This window comes from Pseudophryne corroboree, chromosome 3 (genome assembly GCF_028390025.1).
Source record: "Pseudophryne corroboree isolate aPseCor3 chromosome 3, aPseCor3.hap2, whole genome shotgun sequence".
Lineage (NCBI taxonomy): Eukaryota > Metazoa > Chordata > Amphibia > Anura > Myobatrachidae > Pseudophryne > Pseudophryne corroboree.
In genome coordinates, this window is record NC_086446.1 from 567,085,412 (window position 1) to 567,109,735 (window position 24,324).

The 24,324-nt window shown below is 43.2% G+C and overlaps 1 protein-coding gene across 3 annotated transcripts in view; it reads right to left on the bottom strand.

Annotated features, from left to right (window-relative positions):
- Positions 1–217: 217 nt before the first annotated feature.
- PSAP (prosaposin) overlaps positions 218–24,324 on the bottom strand; it is a 42,386-nt gene continuing 18,279 nt past the window's right edge. For all 3 annotated transcript variants that reach the window (XM_063961313.1, XM_063961312.1, XM_063961314.1), the window contains exons 7-14: positions 17,710–17,766; positions 14,275–14,394; positions 13,797–13,892; positions 11,725–11,905; positions 10,050–10,213; positions 3,221–3,301; positions 3,034–3,138; positions 218–1,498 (exon numbers count right to left, since the gene is read on the bottom strand). In XM_063961313.1, coding sequence (XP_063817383.1) covers positions 1,463–1,498; positions 3,034–3,138; positions 3,221–3,301; positions 10,050–10,213; positions 11,725–11,905; positions 13,797–13,892; positions 14,275–14,394; positions 17,710–17,766 — 840 coding nt within the window. In that variant the 3' untranslated portion in view covers positions 218–1,462. The remainder of the gene's footprint in view (positions 1,499–3,033; positions 3,139–3,220; positions 3,302–10,049; positions 10,214–11,724; positions 11,906–13,796; positions 13,893–14,274; positions 14,395–17,709; positions 17,767–24,324) is intronic.

Consider the following 24,324-nt stretch of genomic DNA (forward strand, 5'->3'; position numbering starts at 1 on the left):
CTAAAGCTTCACAAAAGTGTGCCCATGTCTTCCTAATGTGTTTAAGGTGCAGCCAAGCTCCTGTCCACACTCAAGGAAATTTCTTAGGGGAGGAGACATCTTTCTCTGTAAGTCCCCATAATCAATTTTTCTATGCAACTTTATTCCTTGTACTAAAACTTAAAGACTATTCCCCGTAATGTACTTCATTCCACCATAAAACACAAACACAACATAGTAATTTGGATAGATTTTATGGTCATTTACAGTAGCATTAGTGCAAAAAATACCAGTCAAAACAGAATAAAACCAGTGGTTCTCAAACTCTGGGGCAGATGTATTAACCTGGAGAAGGCATAAGGAAGTGATAAACCATTGATAAGTGCAAGGTGATGGAGCTGATTGGCTGGTGCGTTTATCACCTTGCACTTCACTGGTTTATCACTTACTTATGCCTTCTCCAAGTTAATAAATCTGTTCTTAGGACCCCAAACAATTCATGTTGTCCCAGGTCACATAAGCAGGTTCATTCATTACCCCCTGACATTTAATAGAGCCACAGGTTGAGCTAATCATTTCACTTGTGATTCTGTGAGGAGACCTGGAAAACATGCACTGTCTGGGGGGTTCTGAGGACAGAGGAAGAGACCTACTGGACTAAATTATTATCAGTTACATTTTAGGTTGACATAACAAATAAAAAAAATCTAAGTCTAGATGTCTTTACATGTTGTTCCTGCATTAGGGGTTTTCAATACAAGGCAGACAATAGACCAACGACATTTACAAAATGAGGCTGGGCCAAGTTTGGAAGCGCCATACCAGTTAAAAAACAAAAACGCATTATATATCTTACCCGAAATTCAACATGATCACTGTCTAGATAGAAATCCAAATTTACACATGCATTTAGCATGGTGTTTGACAGCTAGATTAAGCCAAAAATGAAAAACCCCACCCTTACATATTACTAGAAACCAGTGTTTGCAAGAATTTTTAAATCTCCATTTCTTCCAAAAAGACATCCTAGACTTATGCAAGTAGATCCATAAAGGGAAAAAAAAAAAAAAAAAAAACCCACACACACAACGTATAGGTCATTATTCACAGGTGCTTACCCTAAATCTAGGGTGTTCTTGGCTTAAAATTCAGGTCTAGGTATTTAGGGGGAGGGGGAGATATGCATTGGAGTTGAACTTCTATGTTAGAGGAACATTCAGAGAACTAGTTCTAAAATTATGACATTTCCTATAATAACATTATGAACAGTAAATCAATGATACGGCAATTAAGCATGAAAAGGTGTTTAAGATAATTAAAAAAAAAAAAAAAAAAATTCCACAAGCGTTTCTCTACAGAACAAATATATACAGCAAAATGTCTCCATACATCATAAAACGGTCTCCTAGTAGGTTAGTGGAAGATGAGGCTTAAAAAGGGCTTATTCTATCCAGTCTGTTTCTCTTCACATGAGCAGGCTCCTCTAGTTCCAGACATGACGCTTGCAGTGTTCAATAGCCTGAGAAGAAAGATAGTGTTAGTCCTTTATGTGTGCCAAGTTAGATTATGAAACTCAAAGCACAGCTGCGTGGTAAAGCTCAGAGTGAATGTTGTATCAATTTTTGGATTAATTTACAAGTGCCACCCTGCAGTCTTTATGCAGTAGTCTTTGTTCCGTTTTAATATTTATGCACGGATGTTTTGCTGCAGTCTGCGCTTACTGTTTGGGTATGATAGTTAGCGTTCCAACTTAAAGTGTAAAGACGAGTCCATCTCCAAGCAGCTTTATGTTCCTGCTACTACAGTTACAAATATTTAATTTAAGGATTATTGGACTGTAACCGACCTCCCTGGACACAGTTGCAAGAGAAAAAAAAACCTAAACAGGTGAGAATGGTAGAAAGAAAAAGCTGAAACGCCAAGGTCAGTGTATGTCAGTATCTGATCGCATTAGACACTGAGTGACTGTGGGCTCCAAGATCCAAGACACAGAAGGACCACACTTTATTTCTTTGGGGGGGGGGGGGGGTAGCTAGAATGGAATTTGCCCAAATGCATACTGAGGATAGTGGGAGAATATACTTTGGACAGTCGTCAAAACTGGAGCTTTTGGAAACACTTATGTTTTGGGACTATTTTGCTGTGACTGGCAAGTAATGCCTTGAATCTGTGCAGGGCACAATGAAATCTCAAGACTGTGGCATTAGACAAAGTATCTCGAGCCTAGTCTCAAAAAGCTCGGTCTAAGGTTGTGGTTTCAACATAATGACCCAAAACACACCCCTAAATGGATAAGAACAAAACATTGAACTATTTGGATGTTGGCTTCTATGAGCTCCTAACAATCATCCATGGAAAAGGCTGAAACATTCAATCTGGAGAAGACACCCATCTAACCTAATATAGCTGGAGCAGTTTGGGCCAAACTACCTGTTGACAGGTACAGAAAATTGCCTCTAAAGGTTGTGCTGCAAAATATTAGGTTACAAGTCCCATAATTTTTGTCTAAGCCATTTTACATTTGTTTTATTTAAAATATTGGGCTGAAATAAAAAAAAGGCAAAGTCCGACTTATATTAAATACGAATCAGTGATGAGTGCCAAATACTATGTCAGTTTCACATTTTCAGGGGAAAATAAGTTTTGTTTATTTAATGGAAAAACTCATTTGTACATGTCTGTATATCTACCTATGGAAGTAGAAGCTAGAAATGAAAACAAGCAAAAAACACTCAAAAAGACAACAGCTGCAAAATCCTTGCTACATTAAGAGATGGAAAACCACTGGAATATTTAGTCTAAGAAAGAATAGTTCAAAGACCCATCCCCATATGCAACACAAACTTTGTCAGACTCACATGATCAGCATGGGAGAGATTGAAAAAAAAAAAAAAAGGGGGGAGGGGACAAAACAAAAAACACATGTACGTTCTGGAACCTGTACCCTGTAGGGGGCAGCCAAAGACAGTTTTGATATTCTGCAGATATGAGCCAGGCTCTTTAGGAATTATATTTCCACCTTCAGCAATATGCTGGTTTAGTAGTTGAACTTACATTACAATTCGCTGCAGTCTCCAAGTCTTTGCACCAGTAACTTGGGCCCCACATGCATTTTTCAGCTCCCAAAAGTGGCTTCTGATTAGGACACAGGTCCATTTTCTGTTTTAGAATGTAGAAACACCAATTTAGTAGTTAAACAAAAACTCTGATCGAGAGGATACACACGAACACCCACACTTACCGTGCAAACAAAGTTTGGTTCCAGGGCTTGCAGAACCAATTGGATAAACATAGGCTCATATGTGGAAACCAGTTCGTTACACTAGAGATACAAAATACAACACATTAGCTACACAGCATGTATCTGTCTGTTTGCACAAAGTGATCACGTATTTACAACATAAATAGCAATGCACAGACATTTAATAAATTAGGGTAAATAAACTATTATAAAACTTAACCCAACCATACACAGTTAACATACTCTAAAATGTTTGCTTGTCTCATCGAGGCAAAACAGTTTGCCTCTTTTTCTCATCAAGGTCATCATGTGTGAAAGGACATTTAGATCCCCATTAGACACAAGGGGCTAGATGCCTCATCACTTCGAAAGTGATAAAATGGAGTGGAAAAAATAGGATTTTGGTACTTACCAGGTAAAACCCTTTCTTTGAATCCATAGGGGGCACTGGAGTACTCTTGGGATATGGACGGTTTCCGCAGGAACAAGGCACTGAATATTCAAATTTAGAACTCTCCACCCCTCCATATCCCAGAGTACCTCAGTGTCTTTTACTGAGCCGAACAGGAGCGATAGAGAGGTTGACAATGGAGAATTACATATAACAGAACGGACAACAATAAAGTTGACACATAACGTGACTGACAACAGTTGGCACTATAACCGATAGAACTTGAAACTTGAACCAGTCGGTAAGAATGTGTTACCATAAGATCCCCTGAACTTACCACAAACCAGGTAAAACTGCTCTGGGTGGGCGTCCAGTGTCCCCTATGGATTCAAAGAAAAGGATTTACCTGATAAGTACCAACATCCTATTTTCTTTTTCATCCACTAGGGGTCACTGGAGTACTCTTGGGACGTACCAAAGTTTCCCCCGTGGGTGGGAGAGCAGTTTGGCACTTGCAACACTAGGCGGCCAAAGCTAGATGCTGATGCCGCAAACGTATCAAACTTGTAAAAGCGCACAAACGTGTGCACTGATACCGAACGTGTGAAATGAGCCGTTACTGATGTAGGCGGCTGTAACCTAGCATGAAGGTAAGCCTGACGTATGGTCAGTTTAATCCATCTGGATAAGGTCTGCTTAGAAGCTGGCCAACCCATCTTGGCAGCATCATAGAGAACAAACAACGTATCCGTCTGACGAACTGTAGACGTTCGGGATACATAAACGCGCAAAGCGCGTACCACATCCAAGGTTCCAGAATTTCCTGAACACAGGAACTACTATTGGTTGATTGATGTGAAAAGATGACACTACCTTTGGTAGGAAAGCGGGATTCGTCCGAAGTTCCGCTCTGTCATCATGAAACACCAAATACGGTGGCTTGCATGACAAGGCACCAAATCTGAAACACGCCTTGCCGAAGCTAAGGCTAGTAGAAAAATTGTTTTCCAAGTGAGAAACTTAATATCAACTTGTTGTAAGGGTTCAAAATATGAAGACTGTAAGAAATCTAAAACCAGATTCGAGTCCCATGGCGCTGTAGGTGAAATGAATGGAGGCTGTACTCTGAGGACACCTTGTAGAAAAGTGTGTACAGACGGCAATAGAGCCAATCGTCTTTGAAAGTAAGTTGACAAAGCAGATACCTGCACCTTAAGTGTAGATAAACGCAGACCTCCATCTAACCCCGTCTGTAGAAATAACAAGACGGGATAACTTGAAAGATGATGTCGGAAACTTCCGATCTTCACACCAACCGATATAGGCACGCCAAATTCTGTAATAAGCCGCCGTAACTGGCTTCCTAGCACGTAACATGGTTGGTATAACAGATTCTGGAATGCCCTCTTGTCTTGAGGGCGGTCTCAGCCACCCCGTCAAACGCAGCAGCGCTAAATCGGGGTAAAGGAACGTACCCTGTTGTAACAGGTCCGGACGTAGTGGGAGCGGCCAAGGATAACTGCGAGTAGGCCGCGGAGATCCGAGAACCAAGATCTGAGGCGCCACTAGTATGACTGTGGCTGATTCTTTTGATCCGTTTTAGCAACAGAGGGAGCAGCGGAAACAGGTACACGAGGCTGTATGGCCACGCGATTGTGAGAGCATCCACCGCCACTGCCTTTGGACCTCGCGTTCTGGACACATACTGGGGCGTTTGGTGATTGTGGCGAGATGCCATCAGGTCCACTTGAGGGCAACCCCACCTCTGGACCAACATGTGAAACACTTCTGGATTTAATGCCCATTCTCCTGGATGAAAATCCCAACGGCTGAGATAATCCGCCTCCCAGTTGTCCACTCCCGGAATGAACACAGCCGACAATATCACTTGGTGATGCTCGGCCCAATTGAGGATCCAAGCTACTTCCCGCATTGCCATGCGGCTTCTTGTTCCTCCTTGTTTGTTGATGTATGCGACAGCCGTCACATTGTCTGACTGCACCTGGACAGGCTGAGACCGAAGTATGTCTTCTACTTAGGTCCAATGGTGTAGGCTGTGCAAAGCCGTTTGGCTGTGCATTTAGAATCTAAGCGTGCATTTTATCAAAGCGTGATAAAATTGACACATAACAGCAGCGTTCAATCAGCGTTAAATCGAAGTGAAAAAGGAAAACAGAAGCACACCAATCAAACAAAACAAAAAAAAAAAAAAAAAAACTGAAGAACTAATAACAAATGTGAGTCACTTACTCCTCAGATCACTTACCTCCCGATTGTTGCATCTGATTACATAGCACGGAAATACCTTACTTGGACATTTCAAAAACCGTCCATTTCACCTACAAATGCTTGTATATGTATTGTAATTTTGTTTTTTTAAGCACAGCTGCACCAATGCAATTTAATCCGCCCAGAGACCCTGGAGCTGACAATTTTGAACTACAGCTCCCCAACCTCTGAGACTCACGTCAGTCGTTAGAATTATCCAATTCCAGGCGCCGAACCGTTTCCCAGCGGTTAGATTGTGTACTTTGAGCCACCAGAGTAGATATCCTGGCCCGTGGCGACAACCTCACCCTGTGGTGAATCTGCAGATGCGAGCCCGACCACTGTGCGAGCACATCCAGTTGAAAAGGACGTGCATGAAATCTTCCGAACTGAAGCGCTTCGAAAGCCGCCACCATTGTGCCTAAGAGGCGAATGCACAAATGTACAGAGACTGTGCGTGGCTTGAGCACCAATTGAACCAGATGACGAATGATCTGTACTTTCTGTTCTGGTAGGTAAATCCTTTGATTTACCGTATCGAGAATCATACCTAGGAATTGCAGTCGTTGAGACGGAATCAGATGTGATTTCTTGAAGTTGACAATCCAACCGTGCTGAACTAGGACATCGTACGTTAGCAACGCATGTTGGAGGAGCATCTGTTGAGACGGAGCTTTGATGAGCAGATCGTCCAAGTACGGAACTATTATCACTCCCAGAGATCTGGAGATGAGCCAACACTTTGGTGAATACCCGAGGCGCTGACGAGGCCAAACGGTAGAGCCTGAAACTGGTAATGGTTCTGCCGTATCGCAAACCGGAAGAACCGCTGATGAGGTGGCCAAATCGGAATGTGTAAATACGCATCTTTGAGATCCAGCGCAATCATGAATTCCTGTGGCTCTAAACCTGCAATTACCGACCGCAGAGATTCCATCTTGAATCTGTAGTAAGTTACTTACTGATTGAGGCCCTTCAAGTTCAATATTGGCCTGACCGAGCCATCCGGCTTCGGTACCACAAACAGACTGGAATTATAACCCCGCCCTTGTTGGTGTACAGCAGAGGTTCTCAAACTCGGTCCTCGGGTGCACACAGTGCATGTTTTGCAGGTAACCCAGCAGGTGCACAGGTGTATTTATTACTCACTGACACATTTTAAAAGGTCCACAGGTGGAGCTAATTATTTCACTTGCGATTCTATGAGGAGACCTGCAAAACATGCACTCTGTGTGCCCCCGAGGACAGAGTTTGAGAACCTCTGGTGTACAGGGACCGGAATCAAAACTGCTCACTCCAGCAGAGACTGAATGGCAATTTGCAGAACCGCCCTTTTGTCGTCCGACACAGGCAGTCCTGTCTTGAAAAAACGCAGTGGCGGGAGACAGTCGAACTCTATTTTGTAACCTTTTAACACTAAATTGCGGATCCACCCATCTGTGGACGTCTGGAACCACGCCAAACAGAACGTCTGAAGGCGTGCTCCCACAATTGGAGATCCAAGAAGGGCTGAGAGTCAGTCATGCCACTGGCTTGTCGGTGACCTTAGCGTCTTGACGACTGGCGTTGGTTTGTTGGAAACCACACACCCGACCTAGTCTACCGGGCGTGGCTGGTCCTCTACCACGGCCTCGAAAGGGCTGAGGCCGAAAGGATTTTAATGCCGGGCCCGAGTATTTCCGTCTCTGTACCGTTGGAGGCAATGGTAAGAAAACGCTTACCTCCCGTGGCCTCAGCAATCCATTTGTCCAATTCAGGACCAAACAATTTCTCGCCACCGTAAGGCAACGCCTCTATACCTCGTTTGACCTCCGCTTGCCAAGAGCGCAGCCAGAGTGCTCGTCGTGCTGTAACTAGCGACGATAAAAGGCGAGAAGTGAGCTGACAGACGTCAGTAGAAGCTGTACATAGATAATCAGCAGCTTTCCAGATTTGATCAGCGAGAAGTATATGGTGATTGTCATGTAGGGCAGACTTGAGTTCTGTTATCCATACCATGAGCGCCTTAGTTACCCAAATGCCAACAAACCCAGGTCTAAGCAACACTCCTGCTGCTATATACATGGATTTTAGCATAGCTTCTATTTTACGGTCTGAAAGGTCTTTAAGCGTAGTAGCTGTTGGGACTGGTATGGTTAATTTCTTTGTAAGTTTAGACACAGACGAATCCACCAATGGCGGATTCTCCCATGTAGCCGTCACAGACTCTGGAAACGGGTAACTAGACTTAAATCTGCGAGGTATAGAAAACAGTTTATCCGGATTCTTTCGTGTTTCCAGCAACATCTTAAGAGATTCCGAAAGAGGAAAACACATCGGAGTCCTCTGTCGTTTAGCAAAGACAACTTCATCATTTGTCAGAGGCTCCCCAGTTTCTGTAAACTTCAGAGACTGACGCACCGCTCTCATGAGATTATCAATGCCTGGGCTGTCAAAATCTTCACTATCTGACTGCTGGTCTACTTCGCCCTCCTCACCGTCATCTTGCGCACTGAGGTCTGGCATAGAATAGTCAGAATGCAACATAGCAGAAATTGGTAAATCATAAGATAAATAAAATTTATCCCTACTACCCAAAATGGACTTGGACTTTTGGCAAGGCTGAGACCCCTCCGGTAGTCCTAGCGGTCTCACCCTAGACTCAGATCTTGCCGCTTTCCGCTCCTGTCGAGTGGCGGCCAATTCTGATTGCAATCCAGCCATGACATCTGCTAGCATAGCCCATGGAGGGTCCGGGGATGAAACCGGCTTTGAAACCGGAGCAGAAATCATTCGTAGCCGAATCCACAAAACATACTGTACACGTGGTAGATCCATCCGGTAACACTCTTACAGACATGGCAGGGGAACTGCTTTATTGGTTTTGCTGGTGCCTTACTCCTTAAGCAGACAGACAACACAATATACAAAGACAGACAACTTGCACGACTCAGTAAAATAGTACTAAGGTGTCAGATAGATAGATAGATAGATAGATATAGATAGATAGATAGATATATATATATATATATATATATATCTATCTGGCCAAGTGCAGTACTATATGAAGTCTGATCCCAAATTCCCACTAACACCCCTGCGCCTCTGGTGGAGTAGAGATGTAGTACAGGAACGTTCTGGAATCACAACAGGAAGAATGGTTAAAATGGCCCCCCTGCCTCACAGTGCAGGGTATATTTAACAAGTGCAGCCAACCCGTTAATATAGGCTTAACAGCCTAGTTCATTAATGTCACCCTTTTGCAGCCCTCTGCTAATGTGCATCCTTCCCCCCCCTTCTGCTCCCTCCCCCGTGGCCCGTGTACCGCTGTCTGAGCGGGAGTTACTGGGGAGCAGGTACCCGCGATCGGGTGCAGGGGAGCGCTGTAATGGATAGCGGTCCTGCGGCCGGCGGGTCTCAGCGGTGGAGGAGCGCGGCGCTGATCAGAGCGGCTGCCGGGGTGGCCAGTTAGGAGAGGCGGGTGCAGCTTCTGTGAACATTGTCCCCACACAGTGGGGCAGCAGCGTGCGCTGACCGTCCCGTCCCCTCAGCATACACGACTCCAGAAGCGATGGCTGTGACGGGGCTTCTATCTGTAAGCTCCGTCCAGCTGTAGCAGCAGTCAGTGAGTGAGCTGCATGTGGCTGTGAGGGTGCTCTTTGTGAGGACCGGCACGCCATGCACTGCTCCGTGCAGCGGCACTATCCCGGACACACGCTTTTAAAGAAACTGGGAAGGGATGTGCTGTTTGTACAAAAAGTAAAAAAAAGTGAGGAGAAAAAAAAAAAAATATTCAAAAGTAGTGTGGAGAACTCCACACCAGCCTTGTTGCTACGAAGAGCACAGAAAAAACACTGAGATACTCTGGGATATGGAGGGATGGAGAGTTCTAAATTTGAATATTCAGTGCCTTGTTCCAGCAGAAACTGTCCATATCCCAAGAGTACTCCAGTGACCCCTAGTGGTTGAAAAAGAAAGTTCCAGCCAATCAGCTCCTACCTGCCATGTCACAGGCTGTGTTTGAAAAATGGCAGTTAGGAGCCGATTGGCTGGTGCTTTTTCACTCTCCATTTTATTACTTTCCAAGCGATGAGGCATCTAGCCCCATGTGAGTTAGTGGAAGAGTTGCATTTTATGCAAGAACTGCATCGCATTCTGTATTAAGGACAGACAAATGGAATCAATGCATACCTCGGCTACCAAGTCGTCTGGCAAGAAGTTGCACACTATTTCTAAAGCATTCTTAATCCGGATTTCTGTAGCATTTTTCTGTAAAATCGTATCCAGATATTGTATAATCATCTTGCAGAGTGAACAGTAGTTACCAGACTGAACATGCACAGGGTTGAGTGCCACTGTCAAAGAGATAAAAATGAAACCCTACATTTAGCTCACTGTTCAATTGGATTTTCACAAGCAAATCTACATGGATTCAGTATAATATCCCGGCAGTCAGGAGACAGGCACTGGGATCCCAACAGCTGGAATACAGGCTGCAAGTGCAGCATGTCCCCTTGCAGGCTCGCCACTCTATGAGCCCAGTGGCGACCCACCCGACGGTTGCATTTCGACCACCGGTATTTCACCTGGTGTTGGGATTCTGGCATCTGTATCCCAACAGCTGGCAAAATGAATGCTTCCCATATGCAGTACTGTTTTTAGCTGTCTACAACTGGTCACTAAGGAAAGGTTTGCGTTGATCCTGCACCAAACAAAACATTCTGTAAGAATTACATACATTTTCCAACAATGTAATCCCTTTGTATATCGATAAGGTTTGGTGGTCCCACCCAGGGTTTACAAGTACTGACTTAAGGTGCTGGCCCCAGCAGCATAACATGAGGGTTACCCTATCGGCCGATGAACACACAAGTGGTCCGATGGTGCGTCTTTTGCATATTTTTTCATTCAGCAGCTGTGTCCAAAGAGGCAGCTGCTGTACAAACTGCATCCATCTGAACTGAGCCCTGTATTTTTAACACCTCACTAGCATGCACTCAACCAGCTGCTTGTATTATTTGGTCAGTGCAATCTGAACCCTGATCACCCTCCAACAGTGAACAAAACTGAAAGTAGGGTCATTAAAGTGCAGATATAAATTTTAGCCCCTCTCGTCCCCTCTATATTAATATAACCAGGCTTCCCTTACTATCCTTTCCATGCCGAATCATTTTTAAACCCAATATCCATAAAGAACATTAGTCTTGTACAAGTCTAAAGGCCATCCTAGTGTTTGCATAGATGCAACATGTTCCTGCGTTGCTGATTTGCCTTTTAGTTTGAGCCTTGTCTGTTCCATTAGAACAGAAAAGTCCCTCTTTTCTGTATCTGCTTCCAAGATACTTTAAATTTTTTTTCTTTCTTTCTTATGAACAGTTTACTGATCCAGTTATTTTCCAGTATAAAACAGTGACAATTTTTTTTATTGCAACTATGGTGTTCCTAGCAGCATGCAAGATAGGTGGCGCCAAACAAGGAGTTCCTGGAAGTGACCACAGAGTGGCAGCATGTTAGGCTAGTACCACACTGTCCTGCAGCCATACAATTACACTAGAACACCTGGAGTCTCCACCGCTAAACAGGTATTAATTATTTAAGATAATGGTCGATCAGCACCCCTGTATATACACATTTCTAGAAAGCCAGAGTTCAGCAGCAGATGCAAGGTCAGGGATACAATGTGGAAACCCATGTGATCGCTGCTTGTACACAAAGTTATCACTGCATGTGCAACAATGACTCAGTCACCCCACACCAAACACATTGAGCAAGAAAGGGTTAAAGGCTTTAATGCTGCAATCCTGAAGCATTTGCCAGCAACTACCGCACCCTTCAAGTTTGCAGATAGGAATAAAAGGTTTCTCACCAACGCGATGCAGTCTAACACTGCATAATCCAAGAGTCCCACAAATCTGTTTGGGACTGACTTCATTTTCCAACAACTCAATTATGGCATCACAGTAAGTGTCTATTATACTGTCGCACTGCTGCCTGTATTTGGAAGGAACCAAGTTGCAGACCTTTTTAAGAGCTTCTTTTAGGTTTTCCTGTAACGGGGAACAATTAGAACAAACAGTTATGGAGATTGTAAAATATAATTTTTTTTTTTTAACATACATACTGCAACAGTTGTGTTCTACATCCATACTTTAAGAGCATGGTAAGGGGGAGTTCTTACGCATTGATAAATAAAACCTATAGTATTCATGGTGTTACTGGCAAACTTACTATGGAGAAGCAGATACCATATAAGACAGCATATGGGCATTATTACTGTTGTGTAGACCAGTGGTTCTCAATCGTGGTCCTCAAGTATCCCCAACAGTTCATGTTTTCCAGGTCTCCTCACAGTATTGCAAGTGAAACAATTTGCTCCACCTGTGGGTCTTTTAAAATGTGTCAGTGAGTAATGAATACACCTGTTCAACTGCTCAGTAACCTGGAAAACATGAACTGTTGGGGGTACTTTAGGACCAAAGGTTGAGACCACTGGTGTAGACAGTAGTGAGACTCTAGCTGGAAAACACACTAAACCTAATTGCACTCAGAAATTCAAAACCATACGATCCGCTTCAACTTAAGGACAGACATCCAGTGCCTGACATACAGATATTTCTTAAATAATCATACATACTTGTATGCATTAAAATTGGAATCAATGGGAAAAGCAACAAAACGTAGATGCAACCTCTATTCTCAAGTGGTTTCCTTTGAGATTTAATACACGCCATATAATGCTGAGCAATGTATGTTAGCCTGATCATGTCAACTTATCCATACTGTCCGATAATCCTCTCCCAGTTTTATATGGTGGGGCTAAAGTGTGCCTACTTGTTGGCAGTGTGGGTATACTTTTCCAGGGATGTGGTTAAATTACCAGCTGTCTGTATCCTGGCATTCAGATACAGACGCTGGGATGCTGACACCCAGTGAAGTGACGGCGGTCGGCATCCTGATAGAAGCCTGGAATTCCCACTCAAGTGGTGTTCCACGCCACCACCCAAGAGAGAATATAAGTCGCTCGCCACCGGGCATGACGCAGGCTCACTGCACTCACCATGCAAGGGGACTCGTTGCCGGCAGACCATATTGAACCCCTTTTCCACCCCATTTGGGAAGCAGCACACAGTTATCACAAAAGTCACCTTTAATGAAAAAGTTACCAATACCACTATTTGGTAACTTTTCAATTTACAATTACCCAGCCATTATTGGGGCAGATGTATTAAGCCTGGAGAAGGCATAAGGTAGTGATAAACCAGTGATAAGTGCAATGTGATAAATGCACAAGCTAATAAGCTCCTAACTGTTAATTTACATACTGGAGCCGATTGGCTGGTGAACTATACAATTGCTACACAATGCCAATTAATGTAATTTTAAAGGGACTTAAAAGGTAAACCGTTTCATTGTGTAGGTACCTTTGCTTATTTTGATTGCCATCCATAGACAATAGCCCTGCTACACAGGTACTGCATCTAATAGACAAACATTAGCATATCTGGCAAGGTTACAAAGTAAATGAAAGTCTTTTACAAAGACTTGTTTTTGGATTGTTAAAGGGGATCTGCAAACACTATTTATGCTTCAGATTAAGGAAAACATGATGGAGTAGTGTTATTTACATGCCTTTTGTTTGCTGCACTTAATTCGGTAGTGTCGCTAGATTTTAATGACTAGATTACAGTGGGGTAACATTTGCATTGGCTTAAAGCAAAAATCCACGTGTTGCGTTTGTCCCAGTGTTATTGTAGATCTGATTTATTCTTGTAACAAAACCCCATCATATGCTACTAGGTTTATGGTAGGCCTGACAAGCCATACTTCCTGCCCAGAAACATTAAAATCCCACACCTAAAAAGCAAAGAGGAATAATAACAGATCAATTACTCTGTAGATTTGATGCATTACAGACTCCTACAACTAAAATACATGTACCCGTGTTCGGTTATTGTCCAAGAGGGTTTCAAGCTCCTGTACCATCAGCTGACAAACTTCACACATGGGATTAACAGCCACAGGACTCTGGGAAATCTGAAAAGCAAGTTAGTCCATCTGTAATTATTAGACAAGGCAGGTGGTTGTATAATGGTCTATTAGCAGTAGTAAGCCATCAATTTTGCACCCCCCACACTTTGGCAAGTCTAACTAGAAAAGCAATATACGCTCACTGCTGTGGAGTGTGTGAGCTATCAATAACTGGTAAATACCTAGTTATGGCACTGTTAACATAAGTGCATGAAGTTATGCAAACAGCAATTTTAACTTTAGCAGTTAAACTAAATACCAATATTAAAATAAATCCGATACACCTCCTGCCACCCCAGTTCCATCTACTTTAAATTCAGATGAAGCTGTAATAAAATCACTAGAACACAGAGTTCAGCAGAAGCCTCTGTTTGCAGAGATCACTTACCTTAACTGCTGGCTGTAGCTTCATGGCTGGGACAAGAGCCTTGGCTGGGGTGATCTCAAGCAGTGGGGTATTCTTCTTTTGGCTACACAAACCTGCTCCACTACATATCTGCTGTGCTGGCTGGGCAGTGGGAAAGAAAATGAATACATTACATACGTACCACCATGAAATAAGTTTACTGTAGTAGTTCTAATATTCAATTACATACTAATATATAATGGGGGGAGGGTAAGGCATTTATAGGAAACCAGATTTCACTTTGATTCCTGGCTGGCCTTACGAGAGATGAACCAGTAAGAAGCTGCAAACTGCTTCATACTGGTGTGGTCACACTTCTCCCCCTTATTACATGGATGACGGCATATCTAATGTATCATCAATGTCCGCTTTGATTGTTAGAAGGCAAAAGCAGGTTTAGTATATTATTGTGTAGTAGTTCTCTTAAACTATTTTATAAACCGAAAATAAAACGATCTACATCTACCTAGAATTTTGATTATATGAAAAAAAAAAAAAAAAAAAAAAATTTTTTTTTGGTTAAATTATGGATATTGTACTTTTATAAGCAACTTTTTTTAATGGTATATACTAAATTTGTTTTACATGTGTAGACTACACTAGCAGAGTGTAATTTTTACTGACTGCTGAAGGTCAAGAAAGAGTCCGAATTTGTAACATTAGCATGATGCAGCATTCCACATCTGTCAGCACTGCAAGTCTCCCATCGCACACCAGATGTAGGAGGGAAACTAATGTTGGCACTACTGTAATTGCCAATATGTATGTGCAGCTGGGAATCGGGGCACTGCGTTCCAAATGTAATTCTCCTTAGAAGCTAGCCACTAATTGACACAGCATCTTCAAAAGGAGAGGTCCCTCTACTGACTTAGGATGTTGGTCTGTTCATGTTCTCCTACAACACTGACCAGATACATGGCTGAAAGTCACAAAGCATAGATGTACGTTATCCGTTTCCGTATTTGTTGCCCTGGGTCACACACTGGTGCGTCTTATTCATTAAACAAAATTATTCCAGAGGCCAGCTAGGTGTATATCCAGAAGGTAAGGTACCAACCCAAGTGGGCGCATACAGAAACATGCCAGAGCTATAGGAATGATCAAGTAATGTGGTTATTGGAAGTAGCAGGAGTACAGGGGACATGTAGTCATACATTAAAAACAGGATAGTAAAATATAAAATCGTGCAGGATGGTTTTTTTTACTACATTTTTGGCAAACCACTTTAAGCAAGAGTGCTTCATGTGTAATGTGTGCATCAAATAAACTATTAACTGAAGTGTAAGACTGGTTAATGTTTTAGCAACAAAAACTAAACATCAGGACACTACCAAGCATTGAACATACCTCATCCTGATCAGTTACAGAAACACAAGAACAGAGAAAGGAGAAGTCAGATAACTTTTTTTTTTCATCAGTTACAAAATGACATTTCAAAAATAAAGTCTTGACACATCAGGTTCAAGAACGAAGTAGACGAGCATGCAAATCATTTATTTTGAAAACGCAGAATTTCAAAAAATCCAAACACTTTTTTTTTAGACTTATTGAGATGAATAGAAGTTACCTTATGTTAGCTAACATGACTACATGGCTCTTCGGGATTTGTCCAAAAGCAATGTAATGGGACGTTCAACACTGAATATTAAAATGGAACTCAATTTGTCAGTATATTAGCTACAATCGTTTGCCGAAGCTCTGCTCACGTGGATGTCGGTTATTGCTCAGCAGAACTAATTTTACAAAAAGACAGTAGTGGCATCTAATAGTGTACATTTTATATTGTAGATACTGATCACAAAATGTCTTTCTAAACAATATTTGTAGTTTCAATCAAGGATTAACAGAAGCCATGTAAAGCTGCCCATGGAAGAAGCAGCTGCTCCCAAGATCTACACAGACAGCCCACTGATTAAAGTAGAAATTTGTGGATTATTTCTTATGTAAGGCACAAAATCCACTTCTAGGGGCAATCTCACAGTACAGTCTAAGTTCACATTAGTCAAATATTATCTTGTAGAGCCCAAATCCATTGTATCTAGGATATGTAGTATTTGTCTTGGTGCACCATCCAATGTATTGACAGGATACTACAACTTCATGAGTTGAGATAAGCTGCCTGATTAACGATTAAAATAACATTGGATTTTACTGCTAAAGAGACCTTAAGAAATTTTTTTTTTTTTTTTAAATTTGGACTTGAGGAGCCCGTGCAAATTCAGGTAATTTTCTTATTCAGGGATTTTCTTTTGTCTCCATAGTTCATAAAAACAGTCCCTAGAAGTATCTGTCCCCAAAATATTTATATAGTCATTGTTGGCTTGAGGAGCCTGCATGTGCCAAGCGACTTTTTTTCCTTTATTGCTCCTCTCCCTGATGCCACATTTAGATAACTGTAAATACCTCAGTTTCTTCTAAGTGACCAATCTACACTGGATCTGGAAAGTATTCACAGAGCTTCACTTTTTCCACATTATGTTACAGCCTTCTTCCAAAATGGAATAAAATTTGTCCTCAAAATTCTACACACACACACTTTACCTCATAATGACATGAAAAAAAAAGTCGATTTCCACAAATTTAACAAACAAAAAAACAACCCACCCAAAAATAACCCATAAACCTAAGAAATCACGTGTACGTAAGTATTCAAAGCCTTCGCCATGAAGCTCAAAAGTGCATCCTGTTTCAATTGATCATCCTCGAGATGTTCCTACAGCTTAATTGGAGTCCACCTGTGGTAAAGTCAGTTGATTGGACATGATTTGACCTGTCTATACAAGGTCCCACACTTGACAATGCATGTCTGAGCACAAAGCAAGCATGAAGTCAAACGGAATTGTCTGCAGACCTCCAAGACAGGGATTGTCTCGAGGCACAGATCTTGGGAAGTGTACAGAAAAATAACTAATGCTTTGAATGTCTCAATGAGCACAGTGGCCTCCATCATCTGGGGGGGAAAAAATTTTTTTAGGGGAAAAATAAAATAAAAATGTATTCCATTTTGGAAAAATTAAGCGCTGTGAATACTTTCCGGATGCACTGTATAAAATAGTGGGGGGGAAAAGGGAGACCAAAATTCATCCCACATTGTTTGCGTGAAGCCAGGGTAAAAAAATAAAAATAAATTAAGATTGGTCTCCATAGTTACACAGTGCCAAGGATTACATGTCTCCCAAAAAAAACAAACCACACACCTCTATGTACAGACACAGCCATTACAACTTTATTATAATTATAGACTGCTCTTCTGTAGGTGCGTCTGCAATACTCTGATCAGGGTCCTGTTACAGACAGAACTAGTCAACAGTGTACCCACAATTACCAGTAAGCATCATTATGGAAGGAGAATCCTTTACCAAAAGCACCACATTGTATTATTAATGCACACTGCAAATAAAGTGCTTGCCTACTCACCATTTGTATCACCAATTGGATAGCCAACTGAGCATACTGATTAATATAAGTCTTGCACTAGAAAGTAAGATTTATAATAAGTTAGTTTTTTAATGCATCACATTTGTAATTTCAAAACATTTACAGCCTGAAGCCCACAATACAATCCTGGATATACAGTAGCATGCAAGAGTTTTAGGCAGGTATGGGGAAAAAAAAATGCTGCCGAGAAAGTGCTTTCAAAAATAGAAGTATTAATGTTTTTTGATCAATTAACAAAATGCAAAGTGAATGAACAGAAGAGAAACCAAGATTACCGTGACCATCCTTTGCCTGCAAAAAAGGCATCAATTCTTCTAGGTACACTTGCACATATCTTTTGAAGGAACTAAACATCTTTGATAACAAACCAGATCTTCTGTGGATGTAGGATTGGCAAATCCTTGTCTCTTCATGTAATCCCACACAGCCTTGATGGCTGTGTGGGAGCACCTGGCGGCAAGGGTTGCTGGGAGTTGTAGTTTATTTTCAGTTTCTTCCCTGTAGTGCTGGACACCTGCACCAGCTCCTGCCTGCTGGGCGATCCTCCACCCTCCATCCCAGGCAATGCACAGGTAGCGTGGCACAGCAGGTATTGCCAGACACTACAGTTTAAGGGATTACACCCATTGGCACTATCGGGCAGCAGCCCCCGCTCTGCTGGTGCCCCTGGCAAGTGCCATCCTGGCCAATGGGTAGATACGCCCCTGCTCTCCAGCTAACAAAGTGCCTTCTGTTACAGCCAAATATTTCACATTTTGATCCCCATTGTCCAGACTTGTGGAGCCCAGTGTACCCCGCAGCAGAAAACAAGTTTTATGGTAAGAACTTACCCTTGTTAAAATGCTTTCTGCGAGGTACACTGGGCTCCACAAGGCGCCCACCCTGACGTACTTCGCTTCTTTGGGTTGATATGGCATTAGCCGCTGACACTTCTCTTGTCGTGAGAGTGTGGTGTATGTGGCTACTAACCGTAGTCTCTTTTCCTGCTACTGCATTGGTCTGGTTAACTAAACTGAGCTCCTGTGCTGGGAGGCGGGGTTATAGAGGAGGCGGCGCTTTGCATTGAACAGTCAAAGCTTTGAGCCTGTTGGTGCCTCGGATCAAGATCCTACTCTACACCCTCTACTCTGCACAGGCTGCAATTTTTCTGCAGCACATGTCCCATGTTTTCGTACATAGGGGGTCATTCCGAGTTCGCTCGTTATTTTTTTCTCGCAACGGAGCGATTAGTCGCTAATGCGCATGCGCAATGTCTGCAGTGCGACTGCGCCAAGTAAATTTGCTATGCAGTTAGGTATTTTACTCACGGTATTACAAGGTTTATTCTTTGTTCTGGTGATCGTAATGTGATTGACAGGAAGTGGGTGTTTCTGGGCGGAAACTGGCCGTTTTATGGGGAGTGTAAAAAAACGCTACCGTTTCTGGGAAAAACGCGGGAGTGGCTGGAGAAACGGAGGAGTGTCTGGGCGAACGCTGGGTGTGTTTGTGACGTCAAACCTGGAACGACAAGCACTGAACTGATCGCACTGGCAGAGTAAGTCTCGAGCTACTCAGAAACTACACAGAGAAGTCTTTTCGCAATATTGCGAATCTTTCGCTCGCAATTTTGATAAGCTAAGATTCACTCCCAGTAGGCGGCAACAGTGAAGCATGGTTTGATTTGCTCCAAATGTATTCTACAGCAGGACAACCCCCCCCCCCCCCCCCCGTATAGTGCTCCATGGGGAGATTATCCAATATTGGTGATATGCATACTTTGTTTTTATCTATGAGAGTGCATTTTGTTATTAAATATGTGGTTTTAAAAAACAGTATTGCACTATTATAATATATATATATATATATATATATATATATATATATATATATATATATATATATATATATATATATATATATATATATATAAGGAAAAAGGATTCTAGTGGGAGCCAATTTGCCTTTAAGATAATTTTAAAAATTATTTATTCATGTACATACTGACATTTACAACTTAAATATCCATCAAATAAGTACAGATTACTAAAAAATTCTATATAATGGTATAACAAGTATAAAAATCTTTCAATTTAAGAGGGGATTTTACAGTCAGGTGGTCACAATCAGAATTTTGAAGGAATATATCTCCAACCAGAAGTTTGTGGTGAAGGCTTTTGTCCGAAATCACGAAACCCAACGCGTTTCGTCCGTTAGGACTTCATCAGGGGTTAATCAATTTTTTGATAGATTGGGTTACCAAATTTTTTTGACAGGTTAGGGCTCAATGTTATATCCAGTCTCAAGTACGTTTTCAATTTATTTGGTATCTAATTTTTTCAGGGATAATGAAAACTTTATAGTCCACCACGACTTCAATAGATTTCACCAAGTTATTTTACTAGATGCCCAATCCTGAATAATGCAGTACCTCTTTAATGGGACACAACCTCCTCACAGGATCACCACCGCATTTTGTTATTAAATATGTGGTTTTAAAAAACAGTATTGCACTATTATAATATAGTTGGGTGCATACAGGAGAAATAGCGAGTCAGTTTTCCCGACTTCAGCTGTCCTGGAAACATACTTTTCAGGGCCCTGACTACGTCCAGTAACTTGGAATCCTCCAAGTCCCAAGTAGCCGCAGGCACAATAGGTTGGTTCACATGAAAAACTGATACCACCTTAGGAAGGAATTGGGAATGAGTCCTCAATTCTGCCTTATCCATATAAAATACTGATAATGGCTTTTGTATGACAAAGCCGCCAATTCTGATACACGCCTGGCCGACGCCAAGGCCCACAGAATGACCACTTTCCACGTGAGGTATTATAGCTCCACGGATTTCAGTGGCTCAACCCAATGAGACTTCAGGAAATCCAACACCACGTTGAGATCCCACGGTGCCACTGGAGGCAAACGGGGGCTGACTATGCAGCACTCCCTTAACAAAAGTCTGAACTTCAGGCAGTGAAGCCAGTTCAATTTTGGAAGAAAATCGATAGAGCCGAAATCTGGACCTTAAAGGAACCCAATTTTAGGCCCATAGTGACCTCTGACTGTAGGATGTGCAGAAATCGACCTAGCTGAAATTTCTCCTTTGGGGCCTTCCTGGCCTCACAGTACGCAACCTATTTCCGCCATATGCGGTGATAAAGGTTTGCGTTCACTTCTTTCCTAGCTTTAAATAGCGTAGGGATAACTTCCTCCGGAATTCCCTTTTCCTTCAGGATCCGGCGTTCAACCGCCATGCCGTCAAACGCAGCCGCGGTAAGTCTTGGAACAGACAGGCCCCCTGCTGCAGCAGGTCCTGTCTGAGCGGCAGAGGCCATGGGTCCTCTGAGATCATTTCTTGGAGTTCTGGTTACCAAGCTCTTCTTGGCCAACCCGGAACAATGAGTATAGTTCTTACTCCTCTCATTATTCTCATTACCCTGGGTAAGAGAGGCAGAGAAGGGAACACATACACCGACTGGTACACCCACGGTGTTACCAGAGCGTCCACAGCTATCGCCTGAGGGTCCTTGACCTGACGCAATATCTTTGTAACTTTTAGTTGAGGCGGGACGCCATCATGTCCACCTGTGGCCTTTCCCAACAGTGTACAATCATTTGGAAGACTTCTGGATGAAGTCCCCACTCTCCCGGGTGGAGGTCGTGTCTTCTGAGAAAGTCTGCTTCTCAGTTGTCCACTCCGGGAATGAACACTGCTGACAGTGCTAACACATGATTTTCCGCCCATCGGAGAATCCTTGTGGCTTCTGCCATCGCCATCCTGCTTCTTGTGCCGCCCTGTCGGTTTACATGAGCGACCGCCGTGATGTTGTCTGACTGGATCAGCACTGGCTGGTGTTGAAGCAGGGGTTCTAGCCTGACTTAGGGCATTGTAAATGGCCCTTAGTTCCAGATATTTATGTGTAGGGAAGTCTCCTGACTTTTCCATAGCCTTGGAAGTTTCTTCCCTGTGTGACTGCCCCCCAGCCTCGAAGGCTGGCATCCGTGGTCACCAGTTCCCAGTCCTGTAAGCCGAATCTGTGGCCCCCTAGAAGATGAGCACTCTGCAGCCACCACAACAGCGACACCCTGGCCCTTGGAGACAGGGTTATCCGCCGATGCATCTGAAGATGCGACCCGAACCACTTGTCCAACAGATCCCACTGGAAAATCCTTGCATGGGACCTGGCGAATGGAATTTCTTCGTAAGAAGCTACCATCTTTCCCAGGGCTCGCGTGCATTAATGCACAGACACCTGTATACGTATTAGGAGGTCTCTGTCTCGAGACGACAACTCCTTGGACTTCTCCTCCGGGAGAAACCCTTTTTATCCTGTTCTGTGTCCAGAACCATACCCAGGAACAATAGACGCGTCGTAGAAACCAGCTGCGACTTTGGAATATTCAGAATCCAGCCGTGCTGTTGTAGCACTTCCCGAGATAGTGCTACTCCGACGAACAACTGCTCCCTGGACCTCGCCTTTATAAGGAGATCGTCCAAGTACGGGATAATTATTTCGGCCATTACCTTGGTAAATACCTCGGTGCCGGGGACAGACCAACGGCAACGTCTGGAATTGGTAATGACAATCCTGTACCACAAATTTGAGGTACACCTGGTGAAGAGGGTAAATAGGGACATGCAGGTAAGCATCCTTGATGTCCAGTGATACCATGAAATTCTCCAGGCTTGCAATAATCGTCCTGAGCGATTCCATTTTGAACTTGAACCTTCGTATATAAGTGTTCAAGGCTTTCAATTTTAGAATGGGTCTCACCGAACCGTCTGGTTTCGGTACCACAACATTTTGGAATAGTAACCCCGGCCTTGTTGAAGGAGGGGTACCTTGATTTCACCTGCTGGAAGTACAGCTTGTGAATTGCCACCAGTACTACCTTTCTCCGAGGGCAGCAGGCAAGGCTGATGTGAGGTAACGGCGAGGGGGAGTTGCCTCGAACTCCAGCCTGTATCTGTGATACTATTTGCAGAACCTAGGGATCCACCTGTGGGCAAGCCCACTGGTCCCTGAAGTTCCCGAGACGCGCCCCCACCGCACCTGTCTCCACCGGTGGAGCCCCAGCGTCATGCGGTGAACTCAGAGGAAGCAGGGGAAGATTTTTGATCCTGGGAACTGGTGCAGCTTTTTCCTTCTTCCCTCGTCTCTGTGCAGAAAGGAAGCGCCTTTGACCCGCTTGCTTTTCTGAAGCAGAAAGGACTACCTGATAATACAGTGCTTTCTTAGTCTTTGAGGAAACCCGAGGTAAAATTTTTTCTTCCCAGCTGTTGCTGTGGATACAAGGTCCCAGAGACCATCTCCAAACAATTCCTCACCCTTATAAAGGCAGAATCTCCATGTGCCTTTTACAGGCAGCATCACCTGTCCACTGCCGGGTTTCTAACACCCTCCAGGCAGAATGGACATTGCATTAATTCTGGATGCCAGCCGGCAAATATACCTCTCTGCAATATATATATATATATATATATATATATATATATATATATATATATATATATATATATATATATATATATATATATATATATATCAACGTCTTTAATATGCTCTATGTTAGCAAAAATAAGAATTTACTTACCGATAATTCTATTTCTCGGAGTCCGTAGTGGATGCTGGGGTTCCTGAAAGGACCATGGGGAATAGCGGCTCCGCAGGAGACAGGGCACAAAAAGTAAAGCTTTACGATCAGGTGGTGTGTACTGGCTCCTCCCCCTATGACCCTCCTCCAAGCCTCAGTTAGGTACTGTGCCCGGACGAGCGTACACAATAAGGAAGGATTTATGAATCCCGGGTAAGACTCATACCAGCCACACCAATCACACCGTACAACCTGTGATCTAAACCCAGTTAACAGTATGATAACAGCGGAGCCTCTGAAAAGATGGCTCACAACAATAATAACCCGATTTTTGTAACTATGTACAAGTAATGCAGATAATCCGCACTTGGGATGGGCGCCCAGCATCCACTACGGACTCCGAGAAATAGAATTATCGGTAAGTAAATTCTTATTTTCTCTATCGTCCTAGTGGATGCTGGAGTTCCTGAAAGGACCATGGGGATTATACCAAAGCTCCCAAACGGGCGGGAGAGTGCGGATGACTCTGCAGCACCGAATGAGAGAACTCCAGGTCCTCCTTAGCCAGAGTATCAAATTTGTAAAATTTTACAAACGTGTTCTCCCCTGACCACGTAGCTGCTCGGCAGAGTTGTAATGCCGAGACCCCTCGGGCAGCCGCCCAAGATGAGCCCACCTTCCTTGTGGAGTGGGCCCTTACAGATTTAGGCTGTGGCAGGCCTGCCACAGAATGTGCAAGTTGGATTGTGCTACAGATCCAACGAGCAATCGTCTGCTTAGACGCAGGAGCACCCATCTTGTTGGGTGCATACAATATAAACAACGAGTCAGATTTTCTGACTCCAGCTGTCCTTGCAATATATATTTTCAATGCTCTGACAACGTCCAGTAACTTGGAGTCCTCCAAGTCACTTGTAGCCGCAGGCACTACAATAGGCTGGTTCAGATGAAATGCTGACACCACCTTAGGGAGAAAATGCGGACGAGTCCGCAGTTCCGCCCTGTCCGAATGGAAAATCAGA